Source organism: Antechinus flavipes, chromosome 6 (assembly GCF_016432865.1).
Source record: "Antechinus flavipes isolate AdamAnt ecotype Samford, QLD, Australia chromosome 6, AdamAnt_v2, whole genome shotgun sequence".
Lineage (NCBI taxonomy): Eukaryota > Metazoa > Chordata > Mammalia > Dasyuromorphia > Dasyuridae > Antechinus > Antechinus flavipes.
This window is the reverse complement of record NC_067403.1, coordinates 201,916,071-201,934,317: the sequence shown is the minus strand read 5'-3', so window position 1 is coordinate 201,934,317 and position 18,247 is coordinate 201,916,071. Positions and strand designations below refer to the sequence as shown.

The 18,247-nt window shown below is 40.1% G+C and overlaps 2 protein-coding genes across 2 annotated transcripts in view; one reads left to right on the top strand and one right to left on the bottom strand.

Annotated features, from left to right (window-relative positions):
- Nucleotides 1–710: 710 nt before the first annotated feature.
- On the top strand, nucleotides 711–12,823 carry MYL5 (myosin light chain 5). Its single transcript, XM_051964442.1, has 5 exons — nucleotides 711–778; nucleotides 3,483–3,587; nucleotides 4,184–4,262; nucleotides 4,836–4,884; nucleotides 12,715–12,823. The coding sequence occupies exons 1-5, from the start codon at nucleotides 715–717 to the stop codon at nucleotides 12,814–12,816; spliced, it is 399 nt and encodes a 132-aa protein (XP_051820402.1). The 5' UTR covers nucleotides 711–714; the 3' UTR covers nucleotides 12,817–12,823.
- A 1,435-nt stretch (nucleotides 12,824–14,258) lies between these two features.
- The window catches only part of SLC49A3 (solute carrier family 49 member 3), a 53,424-nt gene continuing 49,435 nt past the window's right edge, over nucleotides 14,259–18,247 (bottom strand). The window contains exons 8-10 of the mRNA XM_051964441.1: nucleotides 16,290–16,447; nucleotides 15,516–15,634; nucleotides 14,259–14,899 (exon numbers count right to left, since the gene is read on the bottom strand). Coding sequence (XP_051820401.1) covers nucleotides 14,742–14,899; nucleotides 15,516–15,634; nucleotides 16,290–16,447 — 435 coding nt within the window. The 3' untranslated portion in view covers nucleotides 14,259–14,741. The remainder of the gene's footprint in view (nucleotides 14,900–15,515; nucleotides 15,635–16,289; nucleotides 16,448–18,247) is intronic.

The following is an 18,247-nucleotide window of genomic DNA, read 5'->3' as shown; positions in this document are numbered from 1 at the left end:
AAAGAATAATTGGTTTGAATTAGTGAGCCTTATAATACTTTTCCTTCTTGGGATAGAGGGAAGGAGGGGAGAATTGATAATGATACTATTCCCTGGGCCTCCTAGCCTGGATGTGGGGGAGGGGGAGGAATCCTTAATGATTTTCAGAGACCCTTTGGTTACCTCTGAATTATTTGCTTCCATTTTAGGCCAGTAGGAAGACCAAGAAGAAGGAAGGTGGTGCTCTTCGTGCTCAGAGGGCCTCATCCAATGTCTTTTCCAACTTTGAACAGACACAGATTCAGGAATTTAAAGAAGTAAGTTTCCTTCCCATTTTATCTCTACCCTTTTTCTCCCTCTCCTCTGACCAGCCCCAAGTGCTCCTAAGAACTTTTCCTTTCAGGAAACCCAAAGCATACCCTCTTGTTCCCCTTATGTTAGCATCTGTATCTATTTTGATTTCCCTATTTGGGATTGATTTAAAGTAACACAAGCCTATCGCCTTGAGAAGGAATTGGGGTAATACCTGGGTCTATGCAGATTCTTCATTTTATTTAAAACACACACACACACACACAACATAGTCTCTCTCTGTGAACATAAGCATGAGGAATGAGTCAGCACAGCTAGCTAATAGTATATGCCCCACTGACACCCAAAAAGATCTCTTCTCCCCTTCTCCTTCCATCCCCCTCATCTCTGATTTGCCCCATTTGTTTTCAGGCGTTCACACTCATGGATCAGAATAGGGATGGATTTATCGACAAGGAGGACTTGAAAGATACCTACGCCTCCCTAGGTATGTATTCTCAGATGGAAAATCCATCCTAAACTGATTTTTTAAATTATATGAATGATTTTCAAGAACATTTCATTATCAGGATATCATAAAAATTAATCATATTAATAATCCCTCATGTGTACAGCACTCTACAGTTACAAAGTCTTTTCCCTTCTATCATCTCAACCTTCCAGGAAGGCTGAACAGGGAGTAAGAAATGGAGGAGCCCATGGGTCCTGAATCAAGGCCAGGGTCTTGTTTTACTGCCATACACTTCTTGCCTTTCTGTTCTTTTTGTGTGAAAATAAAATGAGGGAACAGTAACATAACATAAACTACGTATTTTGGGACTAACATTTAATTCTTGGATGTGGGTGTTAAGGGTTATGGGGACAAATGAGAATTAGAAAGGGGAGGCAGGGAGTGAATTCTGGCCAGATTTAGCCAAAACCTGAAGGGAAATTCACTTGGGTCCTGGGCAGAATATACAGTTCTAGGGAGAAAATCCAGGGCTTTGGCACAAGGTGAAAAAACGAAAGTCCCAATGGGTAAAGAACTGGAAATCTCACAGCATAAGGAAGAAGATGGCATGGAGGCTTCCTTTGATCACAATTGGTTAAAAATCCCCATATCTAATTCTAGGCTCCACAATATAAAAGGGAAGGAGCAGATGAGGTGAAATGGGCAGAGTCTGGTCATTGAAACAGAGTCCAAAAAGGTATTAAAGGAACAGGGAGCCTGAAGTAGAGGCTGCTTAAGGAGGGGCATTTCAGTCCAAATCAGGAAAATGGAGCAGGACAAAGCTTCCCTGCTCACCACTATTGGATTCAGGCCTACAGACTGGCTGCCACATTTTTAGCCTGGTTGCTAAAGAATACCCAGTCCTAAAAACAAACAAGCAAGAAGAATACTGATAGCTGCTGAATGAGAGGAGATAGGAGATTTGAGGAGGTAATTTTCCCTGTCTTGCTTCTGTCCCATGATTGATGTGAGGATCCAGTGATGTGATTCTGCTCTTGGAAAGGTTCAAAGCACCAAACAAGGGTGAGCTGTTATATTTATGATGATCCTTCTTATTATTGTACCCTCATCCATCAGTGGGTCCATTATCTCATTGATGTGAGCACTCAGCTGGCCTAGAGCTCAATCCATTCACGTCTTCTCATCCTGTATAATTCTTGCCCTGCCCTCTCATAAATCTGCCAGGGGATCCAGCCCCAAGGCCTTCCTTGAGATCTTTTAGCATTCTGTGAATACCATTAGAGCACCCAGGCCCTTATTTTCACTGCACAACTAGCCCACTTCCATTTATGGACATAAATTTCTTTGATGACATTTTTTACATCACTTTTCCTATAGAAGCCATCAGCGATAATGTGCTGCAACCCACTCACACCCACCATGGAGTTCTTCATCATCCTTTGGGGCTCCTTGAAGTTTGTTTGCTTCCCTTGGTATGGAATTCCATGATTCACAACCAGTGGGATTCATCACTGGGAGAATAATAATATTTAAAAACAGGCTTTTGTGTCAGGGAAGAGCTCAGGGTCACTAAAAATCCTTTACCATTTTCCAAATCTACTCCATCCTGTTCTGTCCTGCTTATTCACTTCTGGGCTCTGCTCATTGCCCTTCTACCCAAGATAATTTGTTGAGGGGAGAATCATTTACTCAAATACTGGCAGCACCTGTAATGTCAGCCTGTGTGACTTAGAACAAGCCAGTGCTTAACTTAGAGAAGTTAATTCAGAAAGGCAGATGGCATAAGGCACAGAGCCCTGGACTGAAGACCGACCCGGCCTCCAAACCTGTCTCTGACACTTAATAGCCAAGATGCATGGTCCTGGGCAGGTTTTAATATTTCTCGAGCTCCATTTTCTTATCAGTAAAATGAGGGGCTTAGACTACATGCTACCTAAGTCATATCTGAATTATGAATTTATGTGATAAATGATTGCCCAGAATTACAGACCTAATAAGTGTCAGGAGTGGGATCTGATCCCCGGCCTTCCTGGCTCCATGCCCAGAATACTGTCTACTACATCATGCTGCTCTTACTAGTTATTGTTACCCAAATAGTCTAGAAGTTTCAGGGATGAGGTTTGGCCATTTAAGAGTATGGGGGCTTGGACACAGCCTTAGAGGATTCTGATACTAGTGACATTTTTCCCCCTTATAATTCACGTGCAGGAAGAAAACTTATGTATCTCCACTTTTTTGCCTTTGTCCCTCTTTCTCAACTTATCTATCTTTGCTTCTCTTTATCCCTGGCTCTGCCCTCTCCTTCTCTCTCCTATCTTTCCCTCCCCATCTCTCCTTTTCCTGGTTTCTGTTTCTTTATTCCTTTTGTCCTGGACTCTCTACTCCAACCCCAAACCACCCCCATTTCTCTGTCCCTCCTCTCCTCTTCCCTCTTTGTCTCTTCCTGCCAATTTCACTCCCTTCCTCCCTAATCTTTTTTTTTTCTTTTTTTCCTTCCTCCCTCTTCTGTCCCCATACCTCCTTTTTTCTTTCTCTTCCCCTCCCCCCCTCTCTTCTTTCTCCCTCTCTTTTCCTTTCTCCTTCACTCCTCTCCCCCTCTCTGTCCTTTCCTCTTCCCCTCCCTCTCTTTTTCTTTGTGTTCCCCTGTTCCCCTTTCCCCTTGTCTCACATCTTTTCACTTTCTTTCCCTATCTCTATCCTTCCCCACTCCCTCCCTCCTTCCTTGCCTCTCTAATAACAGGCAAGACTAATGTTAAAGATGATGAGCTGGATGCTATGCTGAAGGAGGCCTCAGGCCCCATCAACTTCACAATGTTCCTGAACCTGTTTGGAGAGAAGCTGAATGGTGAGTGCCCTAAGCTGTAGCTGAGGTAGAGGGCAGATGGCCTGCTGGCCTCGGGCATGGGCTCCTGCTGGGGGTCTCCTTGGCCCCCATCAAACCATCTGCTTCTTCTGTCTCTTCCACAAAACAGCAGTAATTAGACAGAATAGCATCAATAATATTTTAATTGATATTTCTTTATTAACATTTAAAGTTAGCTGAGCACTTGCTTCACAGCAACCCTATGAGGTAGTGAGTGCAAACATGGTACTGCCATTTTATAAATGAGGGAACTGAGACTCAAAGGGGCTATGGCTTTCCCAGGATCAAGCAAAAAGCTAGATTTCACCTGATTTCAAGCCCAGATGTCTCTCCACTGTAGGAAAGTGGACCTCAGCAGCCATGGTTCTCTGGTCCTAAACCTGTGACCATTCTTCTGTGTTCCTTTAAACAAGTCCCTTCCATTAGGTTTCTTCTTTTTTAAATGAGGGGGCTAGAGCGGATGCACCTGGGGTCTCAACTCTGGCAGTCCCAGACCTGAAGACTCTGGAGGGAAGGAAGACTCAGTTAGAATCTTCACAAGGTCTGAGCGAATTTCATCTTTCTGGTTGTTCCTGCAGGGACGGATGCAGAGGAGACGATACTGAATGCCTTTAAGATGCTGGACCCAGATGCCAAAGGGAGCATCAACAAGGATTAGTAAATCTCTTCAATTTGTTTTGAGGATGTGGGGATGCAGGGATGGAGGGATAAGGAATGTGGCAGGATGGATTAAGGGATTGTGAAAGGTTCCTGGTCACAGAAAATGGAAAAAAAAAAAAAAAAAAAGGTCAAGAGTGGGGGCCAGAGGAATTAAGAGAGGGATCAGACTTAAAAAGCCAGGTCCTCAGGAGTGAGAGATAACCCTGCTGAGAGCCAGAGTTTAGCCAAAATGTTGGAAGGACATGGCATCTTTCTTCATATGGATTCTGGGCATAGTGTGTGTGTGTGTGTGTGTGTGTGTGTGTGTGTGTGTGAGAGAGAGAGAGAGAGAGAGAGAGAGAGAGAGAGAGAGAGAGAGAGAGGTAATCTGCTCACTCGCTACAAAACAATTCTAAAAGAGACTTAATTTCTTAATGGTTCCCTTTCTGTAACTCACATAAGTGGCTGAAAAATTCATCCCTTGGAAGCCAAAGTTCTGGGTTTGAATCTGATTGTTCATTGGGATACTGTGATGTTTAGCTTAAAAAAGGTTGAACTAACCAGGATGATTTTCCCTTCTGTTTTTATTAGTATAAAGCGGCTGCTGATGTCCCAGGCTGACAAGATGACTGCAGAAGAGGTTTGCTTTTTCCTGTTGCTTTTGCTCTTATTATCCTTCCTCCAGGGAGCATGCTTAAAGACTGTGTATGTCATCCCTATGTTAGCAAGTAGGGCTGCATTTTGTTTAGCAGAGGCTGAAATCTTAAAGTTTATTTGGAACAGACAAGTCTTTTCTGAGGGATCTCCTGAATATGGGGTTCCCAAAGAGATATATTGGTCTAACATAAGAGAGAAGTAGGAAAAGGTCCCAACAAGAATCACTTTACCCAATTCTAATTCTTAAATGCAGCTTTCCCTGGTAGATTAAATTCATACTGTTGAGTCAATAAAACCTACTTTATTTAGTGTTGAGAGTTCTTTTAGTTACACAGCTACAGTGGCTTCTGGATTACTATAATGCTCCATTAATCTTCTCCTTGGATTTATTATTACTCTAATAGTTTACTATGTCTTGAGCTTCAGCTAGATACTCTGTCCTGGGCACTCAGAGGCTGTTGAGTTGTCCCCGAGTCCAAAGGTAGTATACACAATGTTCTCTTAAGATAAGATCTTGGGTGTGTTACTGATGCCCTTAAGCTATGGTTAATCCCTCCCTCCACTAGAGGGAGACCAAGACTGATATGAATATGTGTGTCTACAGAGCTAGTCTGTCCAAGGATGGGGAATGGGAAGAACAGGAGAGCAACTGAATTTCTTGTATAAACTTTCTCCCTTATGACACTAATGACCAGCTCTTCTTGAGATTACCTGCAGCAGAGGTTTTTAATCTGGGGTCTATAGACTTCAGGGATTCCATAAACTTGGGTGAGAAAAAAAAAAATTGCATTCTTATTTTGACATAATTGGCTTTATTTATAATCCTATATATTTTACAAATTTAAAAATATGACCCCAAGAAGAGGTTCATGGGATTCACCAAATTTTCAAAGGAATCCACAACACAAAAAATATTAAGAAATTCCTATTAAATAGCAGGTTCATTAGTATGACTATAGTGATTGTTGTATGATAGAGGTTTACTCCTGGGTACTGTAGGATGAAGTCATGAGCAGAACATAATCTTGGAACATTAATGGGCTAAATATGAGTTAACAAAGTGACATGATAGTTAAAAGGTCTAATTTAATGAGAACATAGGAAGAGAAGCATAACAACCAGATTGAAAGAAGTGATAGTTCTGTCACCTATCCTGGTTAAGACCACATTTGGATTATTGTGTTCAATTCAGTATAACGCATTTTAGGAAGGACAGTGACAAGTTCTTCCACAAAATTCCCACTAGAAATATATACTGTGGTGTGATGGTAGCCATGGGTTCTCAAAGGCATGGTTCCACTTCTGCCATCATGGTGGCTAATTAGAGATTTATGAAGGAACATGGGTTTTGAATATAAACTCCTTTGTAAAACCATATAGAGGATTGGTGGAAGTTCTTAGTTATATCTCCTCATAAAACAGCAAGAAGTCACAAAGGGAAAACAGGAGAAAGTTTGGAATGAGATCCATTTAGGCCAGATCATCCCAAGAAATTTATAAATGAAACTAGAATAGGACAACAAACAAACAAAAATTTGGGAAAGAACTGTTAATATTTCTATAATGAATCTTCCCTCAAATCACAGTAGAGCCACTTTACTTGGATTCAAGCATTTCTATTGGCATTATGCTGCAGAAAGAATTTGATATATCATTAAATCATATAAAGCTAAAAAGGAACAATTGGAACAAACCAGGTATATACAGAAAAGGGCCATAGTGAAGGCCACACCATTTTGAAGATAGAAGAAAATAAGTCTCATGATACCCAATGGCAGCAAAAACACTGGAAAAACTAGGGGGAAATCATAGATATTATTTGCATAGTATCCCTATAGAAAAATGTCATTCAAGAGAAAAGTAGTGTCTATTGAGTTATAGCCTTACTTTGTCATCTCTGAAAAAAAATTTTATGAAGGGAATCTACATAATTATCAGAGATTTATTTGATGAAAATATGAGAAGGAATAGGAAGACTTTTATAAATAAATTCTAGAGTAGACTGAATTTTGGTAAATTATTTTAAGGAAGTAAGATCTCACTACCAAAAAAAATTACTTGGAAGAACAAAATGAAAGTTGTAAAGGCTCTTCTCCAACCAGGTGTTTTCTTTGCCTGTGTTAAAATAATACTAAATCTGTTGGGGAAAATAACAAGATTTTGCTTGTTTAGTTGATTATCTTTTGATTATTTGTAACAAATGGGGTATAAAACGGAGACACATGGGCTCACTAAAGATGTTTACAATTATCATGGAAGATATCTAGGACAGAATCCAAATGAAAGAGGAATTCCCTAGAGATAGTGAAATCCTAGTGAGTCTCATTTCAAATGGCCTTGTATTGAAATAATCAGATCTCTGAATGAGTCGGAGATTTATAAATGTGTTTTTAAAAAAGACTTAAAAGTTTACCCTGACTAGCCTCAGAAATAGAAACAAGCGGATGAAGTTGCTTGGATTGTTTAAATGTTGTTTAGATTCTTAAAATTCCATCATATGTAAATTATATGATTTTCCAAATTATATGATTTTACTAAGTTAAAAAGTTGATGCATAATTCATCTTTAAAACTTTTGAAAAATTTGTTTTAGAAATTCAATTAAGTAGGTAGTCCATTCAGCTGGTTCTTGATTGAGGATACCTAGTGGATAGTGGACTGAGTTCTCCGGTTTCAAGAATCCCTGGATTCAAATCCAGTCTCAGACATTTACTAGATGTATGGTATTGGGCAAGTCACTCAACTTCTGTCTGCCCCAGTTTCCTTAGCTATGAAATGGAGATAATAATAACATCTATCTTCCAAGGTTGTGAGAATTAAATAATATATTTATAAAGCATTTAGCAGAATATTTGGCAATGATTCTTAGTAAATGTGTATTTGTTTCCTTCAGCGCATATACTTTGGACATATGCAATGTAGATGGTGGCACTGTGCCTATAGCCAGAAAAATCTGAGTTCAAATATGGCCTTAGATACTAGCTGGGTGATGGTGGTCAAGGCATTTAATTTCTTCTCAGTTTCATCAATAAAACAGGGATCACTATGGCATCTACTTCCCAGGATTAGAGAATTCAATGAGAAATAATTGTAAAGTGTTTAGCACAGTGCCATGTACTTGATAGTATGTATTTTAGCCTGTTTGATTCTTACTTTTGATGCCCTCCCACAAATCCTTCATAAAACATCCTCTACTACCTAGTGACCCCAGGCTCTTTTAATATCTTTACATTATCAGTGTAGCACACAGGTTGTCTCTTGTTCATCTTACTCCTTCTGCCCTGCTCCTCTATTCATCTGCTATGTGACCATCCAACGAGAGATCATATATGTCCTTGGAAAGGCTTTTTATACCACTTTTATGTTCAAGTTGTTGGTAATATGCTTTAGCTTACTTATACCCACCAATGCTCTTTCCATTACCTGTAGGATTACTTGTCATTTTGATTTTTCTGAGATCATGATGCTCCATAATTCACAGACATGTAACCTTATCAAGAAAATGTTGGTGCTATAAAATGGGTCTCTATGGTAGCAAGCAATTTGGGATCACTAACAGTTCTATATAGTTTCCCAAATGTAATTCATATATACTTTCCTGTTCAATGCTAGGCCCAGCCCATTATCTTTCTATAATGACAGAGATAGATAATTGATAGATAGATAGATGGATAGATGGATGAAGAGATGAATAGAAAGATGATGGAGCGATAGATGAATCGGGGTCCTTAAACTACAGCCCGCGGGCCAGATGCGGCAGCTGAGGACATTTATCCCCCTCACCTGGGGCTATGAAGTTTCTTTATTTAAAGGCCCAAAAAACAAAGTTTTTGTTTTTACTATAGTCCGGCCCTCCAACAGTCTGAGGGACAGTGAACTGGCTCCCTATTTAAAAAGTTTGAGGACCCCTGGATTAGATAGATGACAGGCAGAGGGATACATAGATGGATATAGGGATAAATGCATAGGTAGATGAGAGGTAGATAGGTAAATAGAATAGAGAGACAGATAGCAAGATAAATAGATAGATATATAGATACACTTAATGGGCTATTCCTTCAGTTCCATATTAATCTGGGTAAAAATATGCTTTTCATCAGTTCTATTATTCTTGTGGCAACAATTAAGCTAATTTCTTTTGCATTACCATGGATTCCACTAAAGAAAATTTGTAATGTTTCAGAAATGTTGTCAGTTAGTTTGATAACATCTAAGAATAAGTGCACTTGTACAACATTGTTCTCTTAACTCCTTACTATGTTTTGCATTCATTCAAGTGAACAACCAGTGAGTTCTTGAATCAACCAAGAAGCAATTATTAGGTGCCTACTATGTGCTAGAAACTGTGTTAAGAACAAAAACATCTGTTTCACATTAGAAATTTGTGCAATTTTAACATACAAAGGAGGAATTTAAAGTTGCATTTTATTTTACAAAGTAAATTGTTTTTAAAAGAAAAAATCAGCAATTCATGCAGAAGGATCTTTTATTATGTACACCTCTCTATCAGTTTAGTGATTATACAAATGAATTCTACAGAAAATCATATCTGAAAAGCAATCTCTTTTCTTGTTTTCAAGGATAATCTTATTAAATAGATAAGAGTTCTTATGGTTTAGGGAGGAAGGCAGTATTCTAAGAAATCCAAGTCATAGGACCAGGCATACAGTAAGCATTTACTAAATGCTTTTTGGCTAATTGATTAACAAGGAGGTTCAGTTATTGAGGATACTGAACAGCTATAGAAATACTGGCAAATTTGTTGTCTTGGTTTCATTTACAGATGTTCTCATAGTTTTTGTCACCTACCAAGTTTTCTGCAGGTTTTTGCCTTCTCAATTGCTTTTCATTGTTTTTTTTGTGGTAGTTTTGCTCACAATAATCATCTCCCTCCCCAGTATTTTGCAAATTATGAATTTTAAATTGAAGTTGCCTTAGAGTGCCTTGTATCTCCACTTAGCAAGAAGACAAATGTTTTCTAGGCACTTTCTATGTAATTTTATTTTTATATTAAACTTCTTTAAGTCAGGGGGCAGCTAGATGTAGTGACTTGCCCAGGATCACACAACTAATAAGTGTCAAGTGTGTAAGACCAAATTTGAACTCAGACCTCCTTACTCCAGGGTCCATTCTCTATCCATTACACCATTCAGCTGCCCCTGAATCATTATTTTTTTATATTTTTCATTATCTTGCAACTCTTCACCATTTTTGTCCCAAGCCCATTTCTGTACAGAAGCTTCTAAGTATCAAGGAATGTGATAACTTGAAGAATTTTATCAAGTTCTTTATAGCATTTCTCTACTTTATCCTTGGTAATGGATGTTAGCCCATAAATTCCAATTATCTTTTTGGTGGTTATTTGATTATGCTCGGCACAGGCAATGCAAGGCAGGACGACCAAGATGACCATGAAAATGTGAGGTTTTTTTTTGCTCAAGATTACGTAGTGAAACAAGATTAACTGTTATTTGCATTCCTGAGGAGTTTCTGTAAGCCATTTTTCCATTTAGCTACAACTTGTTTATGTCCTTTAGTTTCTTTTATAGTGTGAATTCATTATGGATATGGTTCAGCTATTCCAAATGCATATTCATTCATTAGTCATGAAAGACTTCATATTAAAAATACAAAGTTAAACTATTCACAGACAAGTCGAAAACGGTTATTTTTATGATCTGATACTCCCTTTCCCACTTGCTGAAACAGAAACAGGAAGTTCTACAGGACTAACAGCCATTTTCTATTTTTATCTGTTTCATGAGTTACCATGGTGGATAACCTTCTGGCGATGAGCACTTACAAACTTATCTAAAGTCCTTAGATATCAAATAGGGTATCTCCAGGTCTGTACTCAAGACGCTTTCCAGCTTGGTCTTAGAGCCTTCCAAAGAGATTGCATCATATTGTCATTGCCTCTATAATACAGGGTGACCTCTGAAAAACTGGGAGGCATCAAAGCAGGATTTAGTAGAAGATTTGTCGAGGAGTTTCTAAGATTTCTACTTAGCCCTAAAGAGCAGAACTAGAAGAAATGGATGGAAGTTGCAGATTTTTAACTTGCTATAAGGAGGAGCTTCCTAACAATTATGAGCTGTCCCAAAGTGTAGTAAATGACCTTAGTAAATAGTAAATTCTCTTAGTGGGAGTGTTTAAGCAGAGGCTCTGGCAATTCATCAAGGGACATAGAGGGAGTCACATAGGATTTGGACTTGATGGCTTCTGAAATTACTTCCAATCCTCATATTCCGTGACTTACTATAAAATTTAAATGGCTGATTCTCCTAATATAAACATAGACTTCTGCTATGGAGCCATAGCTCTTTGTCAATTTCCAGTAATTGGGTCTGGAGCTTGGGTCCTTTACTGTTCCACTTTAGGGCTTTGCCTTTTTCTTCGAATTTTTCCCCTTGAATACTTATGGCACACCACACCCCCCCAACCTGAGTGCTCTGTATTCCCCCATCCTCTTCTTTGATTTTCCTAAAAGTTAGATAAAACATGCTTAACAGTTAAAGCTATTTATATAAACACATGCAACCTTATCAGCTTTCTTAAAAAACCATTCACACTTAAAAGAATTAAGGCCACTAAAATACATAAACAGCATTTTTTTATTAATAAAAATAACCAGAGTTAATAACTGGGGCAAGGAGGTGAATCTAGAACTTTATTTATTTCTATTCATAGAATGTCTGGGGAGAGTGGGGGGAGGAGACCAAAATCATGGCAAGGAAATCAGACTTACTGTTTTCAAAAAGTGATCCTTTAGTGAACCCTGGCTGAAAAATAATCCAGAGTGTGGGCCTGAGTTCAGTCTTCCATCTGTCTGAGTGGGAAGTGTTCACTGAGTAAACTAGAATGTACGAGGCCATATTTCTTGGAAGAGCAAACTTTTTAAGGACTTAAGAAGATCCTGTTTCTTTGCATACAATTAAGGCAAAGATGTGGTTTTCAAAGAGTTTCTGAGAACCTGAGAAAGCTAATATTTTGCTAAAAAAAGATTTAGCCCAAGCCCAAACCTGTATCCTCACTCCCCAGTTCAGGAGTTGTCTTTAGTGGGGACAGATCATGACTATGCTTTTAATTCTGGTGTCTTTATAGGACAAGGATCCCTCCCTCAAATGCGCTGTCTTTTCCCTTATTAATCTGCTGTGATGTTGCTATACTAGAGCCTGTCTAAATCCTTCTTGAATTGCTTCTATTCTCAGCCTGTTTACTTGCTCATAGAATAGCAATTACTTGCCTTTTCCTAGTCCTATGTGAGTTAAACAGAGACAACCCAGCCTACTGGATGCTGACATTAGGACGAACTGGGTTCAAGCCCTGCCTCTGGCACCTCCTAGCAGTGGGATCCCACCAAACCCCTGAGACTCTAAGGGCCCCAGGCAAGTCTCTAAAACTGCAAGCTGCAGAGCTCCATCGATAGAGTGTATTTCTACACAACAATTTCCCATACTGATGAAATCACAGGTCTGGACCCACAAGACAGTGAACAAAGCCTATGCTTGCATGCTCAGGTTAGTCATTATCAACCACTAGCATTTCTGCCTATCAGTCCTAGTGAGCCTACGAATGACTTTGGAAAATGCTTCCCTTGGGTTTCTTCCATCCCAGGAGGCTGCTAGAATGGAGGCGCCCCTCTCCCTGTCACACTGTGGTGAGCTCTGCTCTATCATGATAGCTAACAAGATCTAACTGGACCCAAATGTGCTACAATCTATCCTTGTCATCCCTGCTACATCATCACAGAGCTGGCGTGACCCTATTTATTACAATGTCCTAACCTGACTCTGTTTTCAAATCTTCCACAGGTTGACCAAATGTTCCAGTTTGCTTCCATTGATGCAGCTGGAAACCTGGACTATAAAGCTTTGAGTTATGTCATCACCCATGGGGAGGAGAAGGAAGAATAGCAAGACTTGGGCCTGGGAATAAACACTGTGCATTTAATAAAAGTTATTCAGCAAACATGGTCTAGACCTGACTGCCCATATCTGGCCCCCAAATAAGCCCCACCAGGCCTCCTTCTGAGACATGGTCAGTCTCCTAGTTAATCCTGGGTGCCCCAAGTCTGGGGAGAAGAGATCAAGCTGCTCCTGAACTTCCCTAAGAATCTTATCTCAACAGAGCCTTATTCTTAAGGTCCCGGACTTCAGGAATTCCCTACAGAGCATGGCAATGCTAAAGGTTTCAAAACCCTTCTAATCTGGAGGAGCAAAGGACTCTGGTTTTATAGATTTGGGGAACTGGAAGGAACATTAGAGATCCTCTATTATAACCCTCTTATTTTACAGATAAGTAAACTGAGACCCAGAGAAGTTATGAGGCTTATCTAAGTTTACATAGATAATAACAGTCGAACCAGAATTTGAACCCATGTTCTTTGATCTTAAATCTAATATTCTTTCCATTGTTATTTAGTCATTTCAGTCATATTCAACTTTTCATGACCCCATTTGGGGTTTTCTTGGCAGATTTCCTTCTCCAAATCTTTTTCCAGATAAGGAAACTGAGACAGAATTAAGTGACTTGACCAGGGTCACACAGCTGTCTAAAGCGAGATTTGAATTCAGGAAGATGAGTCCTTGTAACTCCAGAACCCTCACTCTGTGCACTATGGTACCACCGAACTGCCCACTCTTGCCATACTATCACATAAGGGATGGAACACACCTTTGTGATCCAGTCCTAACAAGACAGCTGTGTAGCATTCTAGATAGAGCTCTGGCCTTGAAGTCAGGAAAACCCAAATTCAAATCTAGTCTGTCTACCTCAGTATCCCTAACTGTAAAATGAGGATAATAATAGCACCTACCTTGCAGGATTTCAAATGAGAAAATATTTGAAAATACTTAGCCCAGTGACTAGCATTTAATAGGCACTTTATAAATGCTTGTTCCCTTCCCTCTATTGTCTGATACATATCCCTCACAAACTGGGATTTACCTAAAACCTGAGGTTCCTGGTCACCAAACGAGGGTTGGTCAAAAACCCTTCAACTTCCTGGTTTGCTAGCTGGTCATAGGACCTTCCAGGACAGGATCTTACTTGGGAGAGGCTTACTATGTTTCCCAGACCGGGATGAATGCGGTGAAGAGTGTTTCCATGCTGAGATCTTGAACCTGATTGATCTTATCACCAGAGCTGTTTCAGTCTGTCACAGTCACATAAAAGCTTGGTCCCAGATTTCTGCCACGGGCTCATTCTATCTACAATTCATTCCTCCAAGAACTCTAGCATGGGGCTCCTCCCACGTTTAGAATCTATCTAGTTCCTTGGGCGAAGACTCTACTTAGTACATGAAATGAATTCTCTCTTTTCCTCTTCTTTCTCACTCCCTTTTCTCTTCCCCATCTTCTATATGAAGAAATCCTTCCCCTTTTGCCAAAGGTGATGAGTCTTTCCAGTTCTCAATATGGATTCTCATCTGCTACTTGTTATAAACTCTCTTCCAGGTGTTTGAACTGAACTCTCCTCAGTATCCAGTGTGAAGTCTCTCCAAATAGTTTTTTTAAAAAATCTGTTCCCCAATTCTCATTGATGACTTGAGGTCTTTCCCTAAGTGCCTGGATAGAGGGTCTCCCCAATGCCTTTTGGTATGGAGACCATTCGCTGCTTTGAGATCAAGAATCACACCCTTGGCAACGCCTCTCCAGCTCAGCATCTGCTTTGTCAGAGAATATCGGGGGCATGGAAAGAAACGGATCAAAATAAAAGTTTCCAGAAAATGTTTTCTGTCAAAACTTTCTCCTAAGTTGTTGTTGAAAAATAAATTTTAAAACAGAAATTTGACATGTGTTGGGAAGTGATAGGAAGTTCAGACTGTGGTATATCTGGGTCACTGAATCGAAGCTCCATCTTCCTCATCCCTTCCTGCCTCGTGGAGCTTGTAGGTAGTGTTAGCTTCTGCCTGAAGCCGCTTATATGGTGAATGGAAAAAAATAACGAAGATGCAGCTGAAGATACAGAATAGTGCAGCCAGGAACAACATGGAGTCTGAAACCCAAAATAAAAAAAGCTAAGTCGGGCTATGTAAACCTACCCTGGATTACGGCATCTGGAACGGGAAGAAATGGTGGAATGAAGCCTTGACCTTGACTGCCCCATCCCATCTTACCCCCAACCCTTCTTCACAAGCCAACCCAGGGCACCTGATGGACTAATGGACCAGTAGATTCATATGGAGTCCACTGAATGAAGCTTCTTCTTATGACTTAGCCAAATAGTCAAACAGGAGCCCCTTCCCATGACTTCAATCCCAAATTGTTCCTGAGCTCTGATAATGGCCCGACAATAAAAGACAGTGAGATTGGCTGGAAGAAAAGGAGACCAAATGTGATGGTTTGAAATAGGATGGAACAGAATGGGATAGGATAGGATGGGAAAAGGATGGCATTTAGAATGTAAGATTCTTGAAAGCAGGAACTGTATCATTTAATCTCTGTATCCCTAATGCCTAAGAGAATTCCTTGCACATAGTATGCCCTTTATAAATGTTTGTTCCACTGAAACGATGTGGCTTGGCTTGGGGCAAGCAGGAAAAGATGGAAACCAATAAATGTCTTAAGAATTGATAGGATCTAGCCCACCCACAGAGGCGCCATTTACTCACTTGTCCAGTCCACACTGGTGTCTGCCTGCAGCTGGCACATGGTGGGGCCCGGGCCGGGGCCACTGCGCTGTATTGTCAGGGCTTCTAACAGAACCATGATGATCACACCTTCAATTTGTCTGCGGCACAAATACAGCCAAAGCCTGAGTCCTTGGACTCCTGACATACAGTTCTAAAGGCACTTTCCCACCCCCTGGCATCGTGGCACAGAACTAGGCCCTCACTTTCTAGGACCCACAAGGCCCTCAGTCATGGCTGTTCTTTCTCTCAGCCTTCTGAGCTAACTGTTTTAGGGTCCCTCTGGTAGGGGGTATGGGGGAGAATGATCAAAGAATCAGGATCAGGAGAGGGATCGTGGGCAGAGGTGAGGCACTTGGGAAGGGCACAGCCATGGCTACAGAGTTCTGGAAGAGGTCAAGGATTCTTGATATAAGGAGACAACATTTGGGGAGGATGTAGGGTTAGCTATGCAGGATTTGTTAGAAGAAGGAAGATTGGAATAGGACATTTGGGTGGTTGTAGAGCTGCCAGGGAAACTGGAAGACAACAGGGGAGACCAAACAGGGTTGACAGAGAGAAAGACAAGAATGAAGCACCTGGGAAGCTGTGTAATGGTCACACAGGGGCAGTAGATGGATGGGAGGCTAAAAGGAGAATCATACAGGGTTGGCAGAAAACAGAATATATGGATGACAACATGAGCAGAGGCAGGTTTGGAATACTAGGGAAGGATGTATGTACAGGAGGTTAGCGGAGGACCAGGACAGTACTTACCCTATGACAAAGATCAAACCCGTGGAGGTAGCTTCTCCCACCGGATAGGAACATTCAACAGCTAACTCAAAGGAAATTGGGCAAATGGAAAAACCAAAGAATCCAAACAGAGAGCAGACCACAGCTACCCATGCCTTCTGGTCCTGGAGCTGAGACACCTGGAACAAAAAAAGCAGAATTCTTGGGAGCACTGTCCCATCCCCAATCTTCTCCCTACACACACACAAGGTCTATGGCTGGAATGAGCAGCTGAACCAAGATGGGCAAAATTCCTTTTCAACAGGGGATATTTCAGGATTTAGCAACAGAAAGATTTCTTCAACCAGACTAGCTTCTGTTCCTGGTTACAGACTGACCTCTAACCTTAACCTGATCCCCAAATCTGACCATCATCCATAGACACATGTGCCTTTGGACACAGGAGCCTCAGATCAAGGGAGAAAGTTTTATACACGTTGCTGGGCATTGCCAATGCTTGCTAAATACTGTTAAATGCTAAATACCATTCACTAAGATTTTCAGTCCAATTGGCCAAATTTTATGGCTTCCCCAAAAGTGGACTGTTGTGCCCATATTCCTGAGTGCTGCTTCCTTTAGCAGTTAAGCTTGGATTCTATTACTATTACTATTACATTAAATAGCCTAAGCTATTTTATAGCCATTTAAATTTGAAAATGTAGCTCTTGTTTTCTCTAGCTCTGAAGCACTATCAGATCTGTTCCCCATTTCTACTGATATGGTGGTAGGGAAATGAGGAAAGAGATCCACTTCCTCGGTCAAAAAAAGAGGGAAAGATACACAAAAATACTTAAAGCCATACTTTTTTTATGCTTATTGTGGACTAACCAATTAAGAAATGGTTAAACAAAATGTCCTCCATGAGTGTAAAGGAATATTATTGTCATAAAGTCCAAAAGTCTCATGATGGAAAAGGCTATCTACATCCAGGGAAAAAATTATGGAGGCTGAATGTAGATCAATGCATATTATTTTCATTTTGCTTTTTTCTTTTCTTGTGGTTTTTCCCTTTTGTTCTGATACTTATTCCACAATGTGACTAATGTGGAAATGTGTTTAATATGATTGTCCATATCTAACCTATATTAGAACACCTCCTGTCTTGGCGAGAAGGAAAGGGAAGGGGGAAAAGAAAAAAAATTAGGAATCAAAATCTTAGAAAAGTAAATGTTTTCCAGGCTTTTCTGAAATCAGCCTGCTCATAATTTCTTATAGAATAATAGTATCCCATTACATTTATATATCATAATTTATCCAGCCATTCCCCAATTGATCAATTTCTTTTTTAATGAAGGAAAGAATCACTGAAAAACTTCAGCTCTCCAAACAAGACAACAACCAATTATGACTTCAGAGAATTAAAAGAAAGTGTTCCACCTTTCACTAGAGAGATGGTTTAATTTTCTGGCATGGTGATGGTAACTCATACAACAATGATGACAACACAATGGCTCTAGACTTTAGTCTGATAAACTGTCTGGTAGCTCTTTTCTCCCAAAATTTCCTTCAGAGTCTCCAAAACATAAGCTGGCTCTGGCAAAGTGTAAACCAATCTCATCATCTATGTATTCATCCCTGGAGAATGTACTATCAAGTTAAATGAATTCATCCACAGCATTCAGAATTTTCTATTTGCTATAACTGGTGATTGCATATATGAATGGCATGGGGATGACTGGTAGAAAATCTTTGTTTTCCTTTTTGATTGCCAGACCAAAATTAGCACAAGTAGAAGAGAATTGATCCATACGTTGTTGCATCTCAGCCTCAGAAGTTGCATTAAGTGCATGGTCATCTGGGAACAAAAGTCCTGCACCAACTCTCCTTCCACTTTAGTCTTGGCTTGTAGCCTTTTCGAGTGAAATAGTTTCTCTTCAGTGTGGTAGCTGACCTTAATGCCATTTTTGTCCTCAATGAAGGCATCTGACTATAATGCAGAA

Excerpts from the sequence above, each read along its gene's own strand:
- MYL5 (XM_051964442.1), top strand. The coding sequence starts at position 715 with ATGGATCAGAATAGGGATGGATTTATCGACAAGGAGGACTTGAAAGAT. Across the intron at positions 779-3,482 it reads AGATACCTACGCCTCCCTAG|GCAAGACTAATGTTAAAGAT; the intron begins GTATGTATTCTC and ends CTCTAATAACAG. Across the intron at positions 4,885-12,714 it reads ACAAGATGACTGCAGAAGAG|GTTGACCAAATGTTCCAGTT; the intron begins GTTTGCTTTTTC and ends AATCTTCCACAG.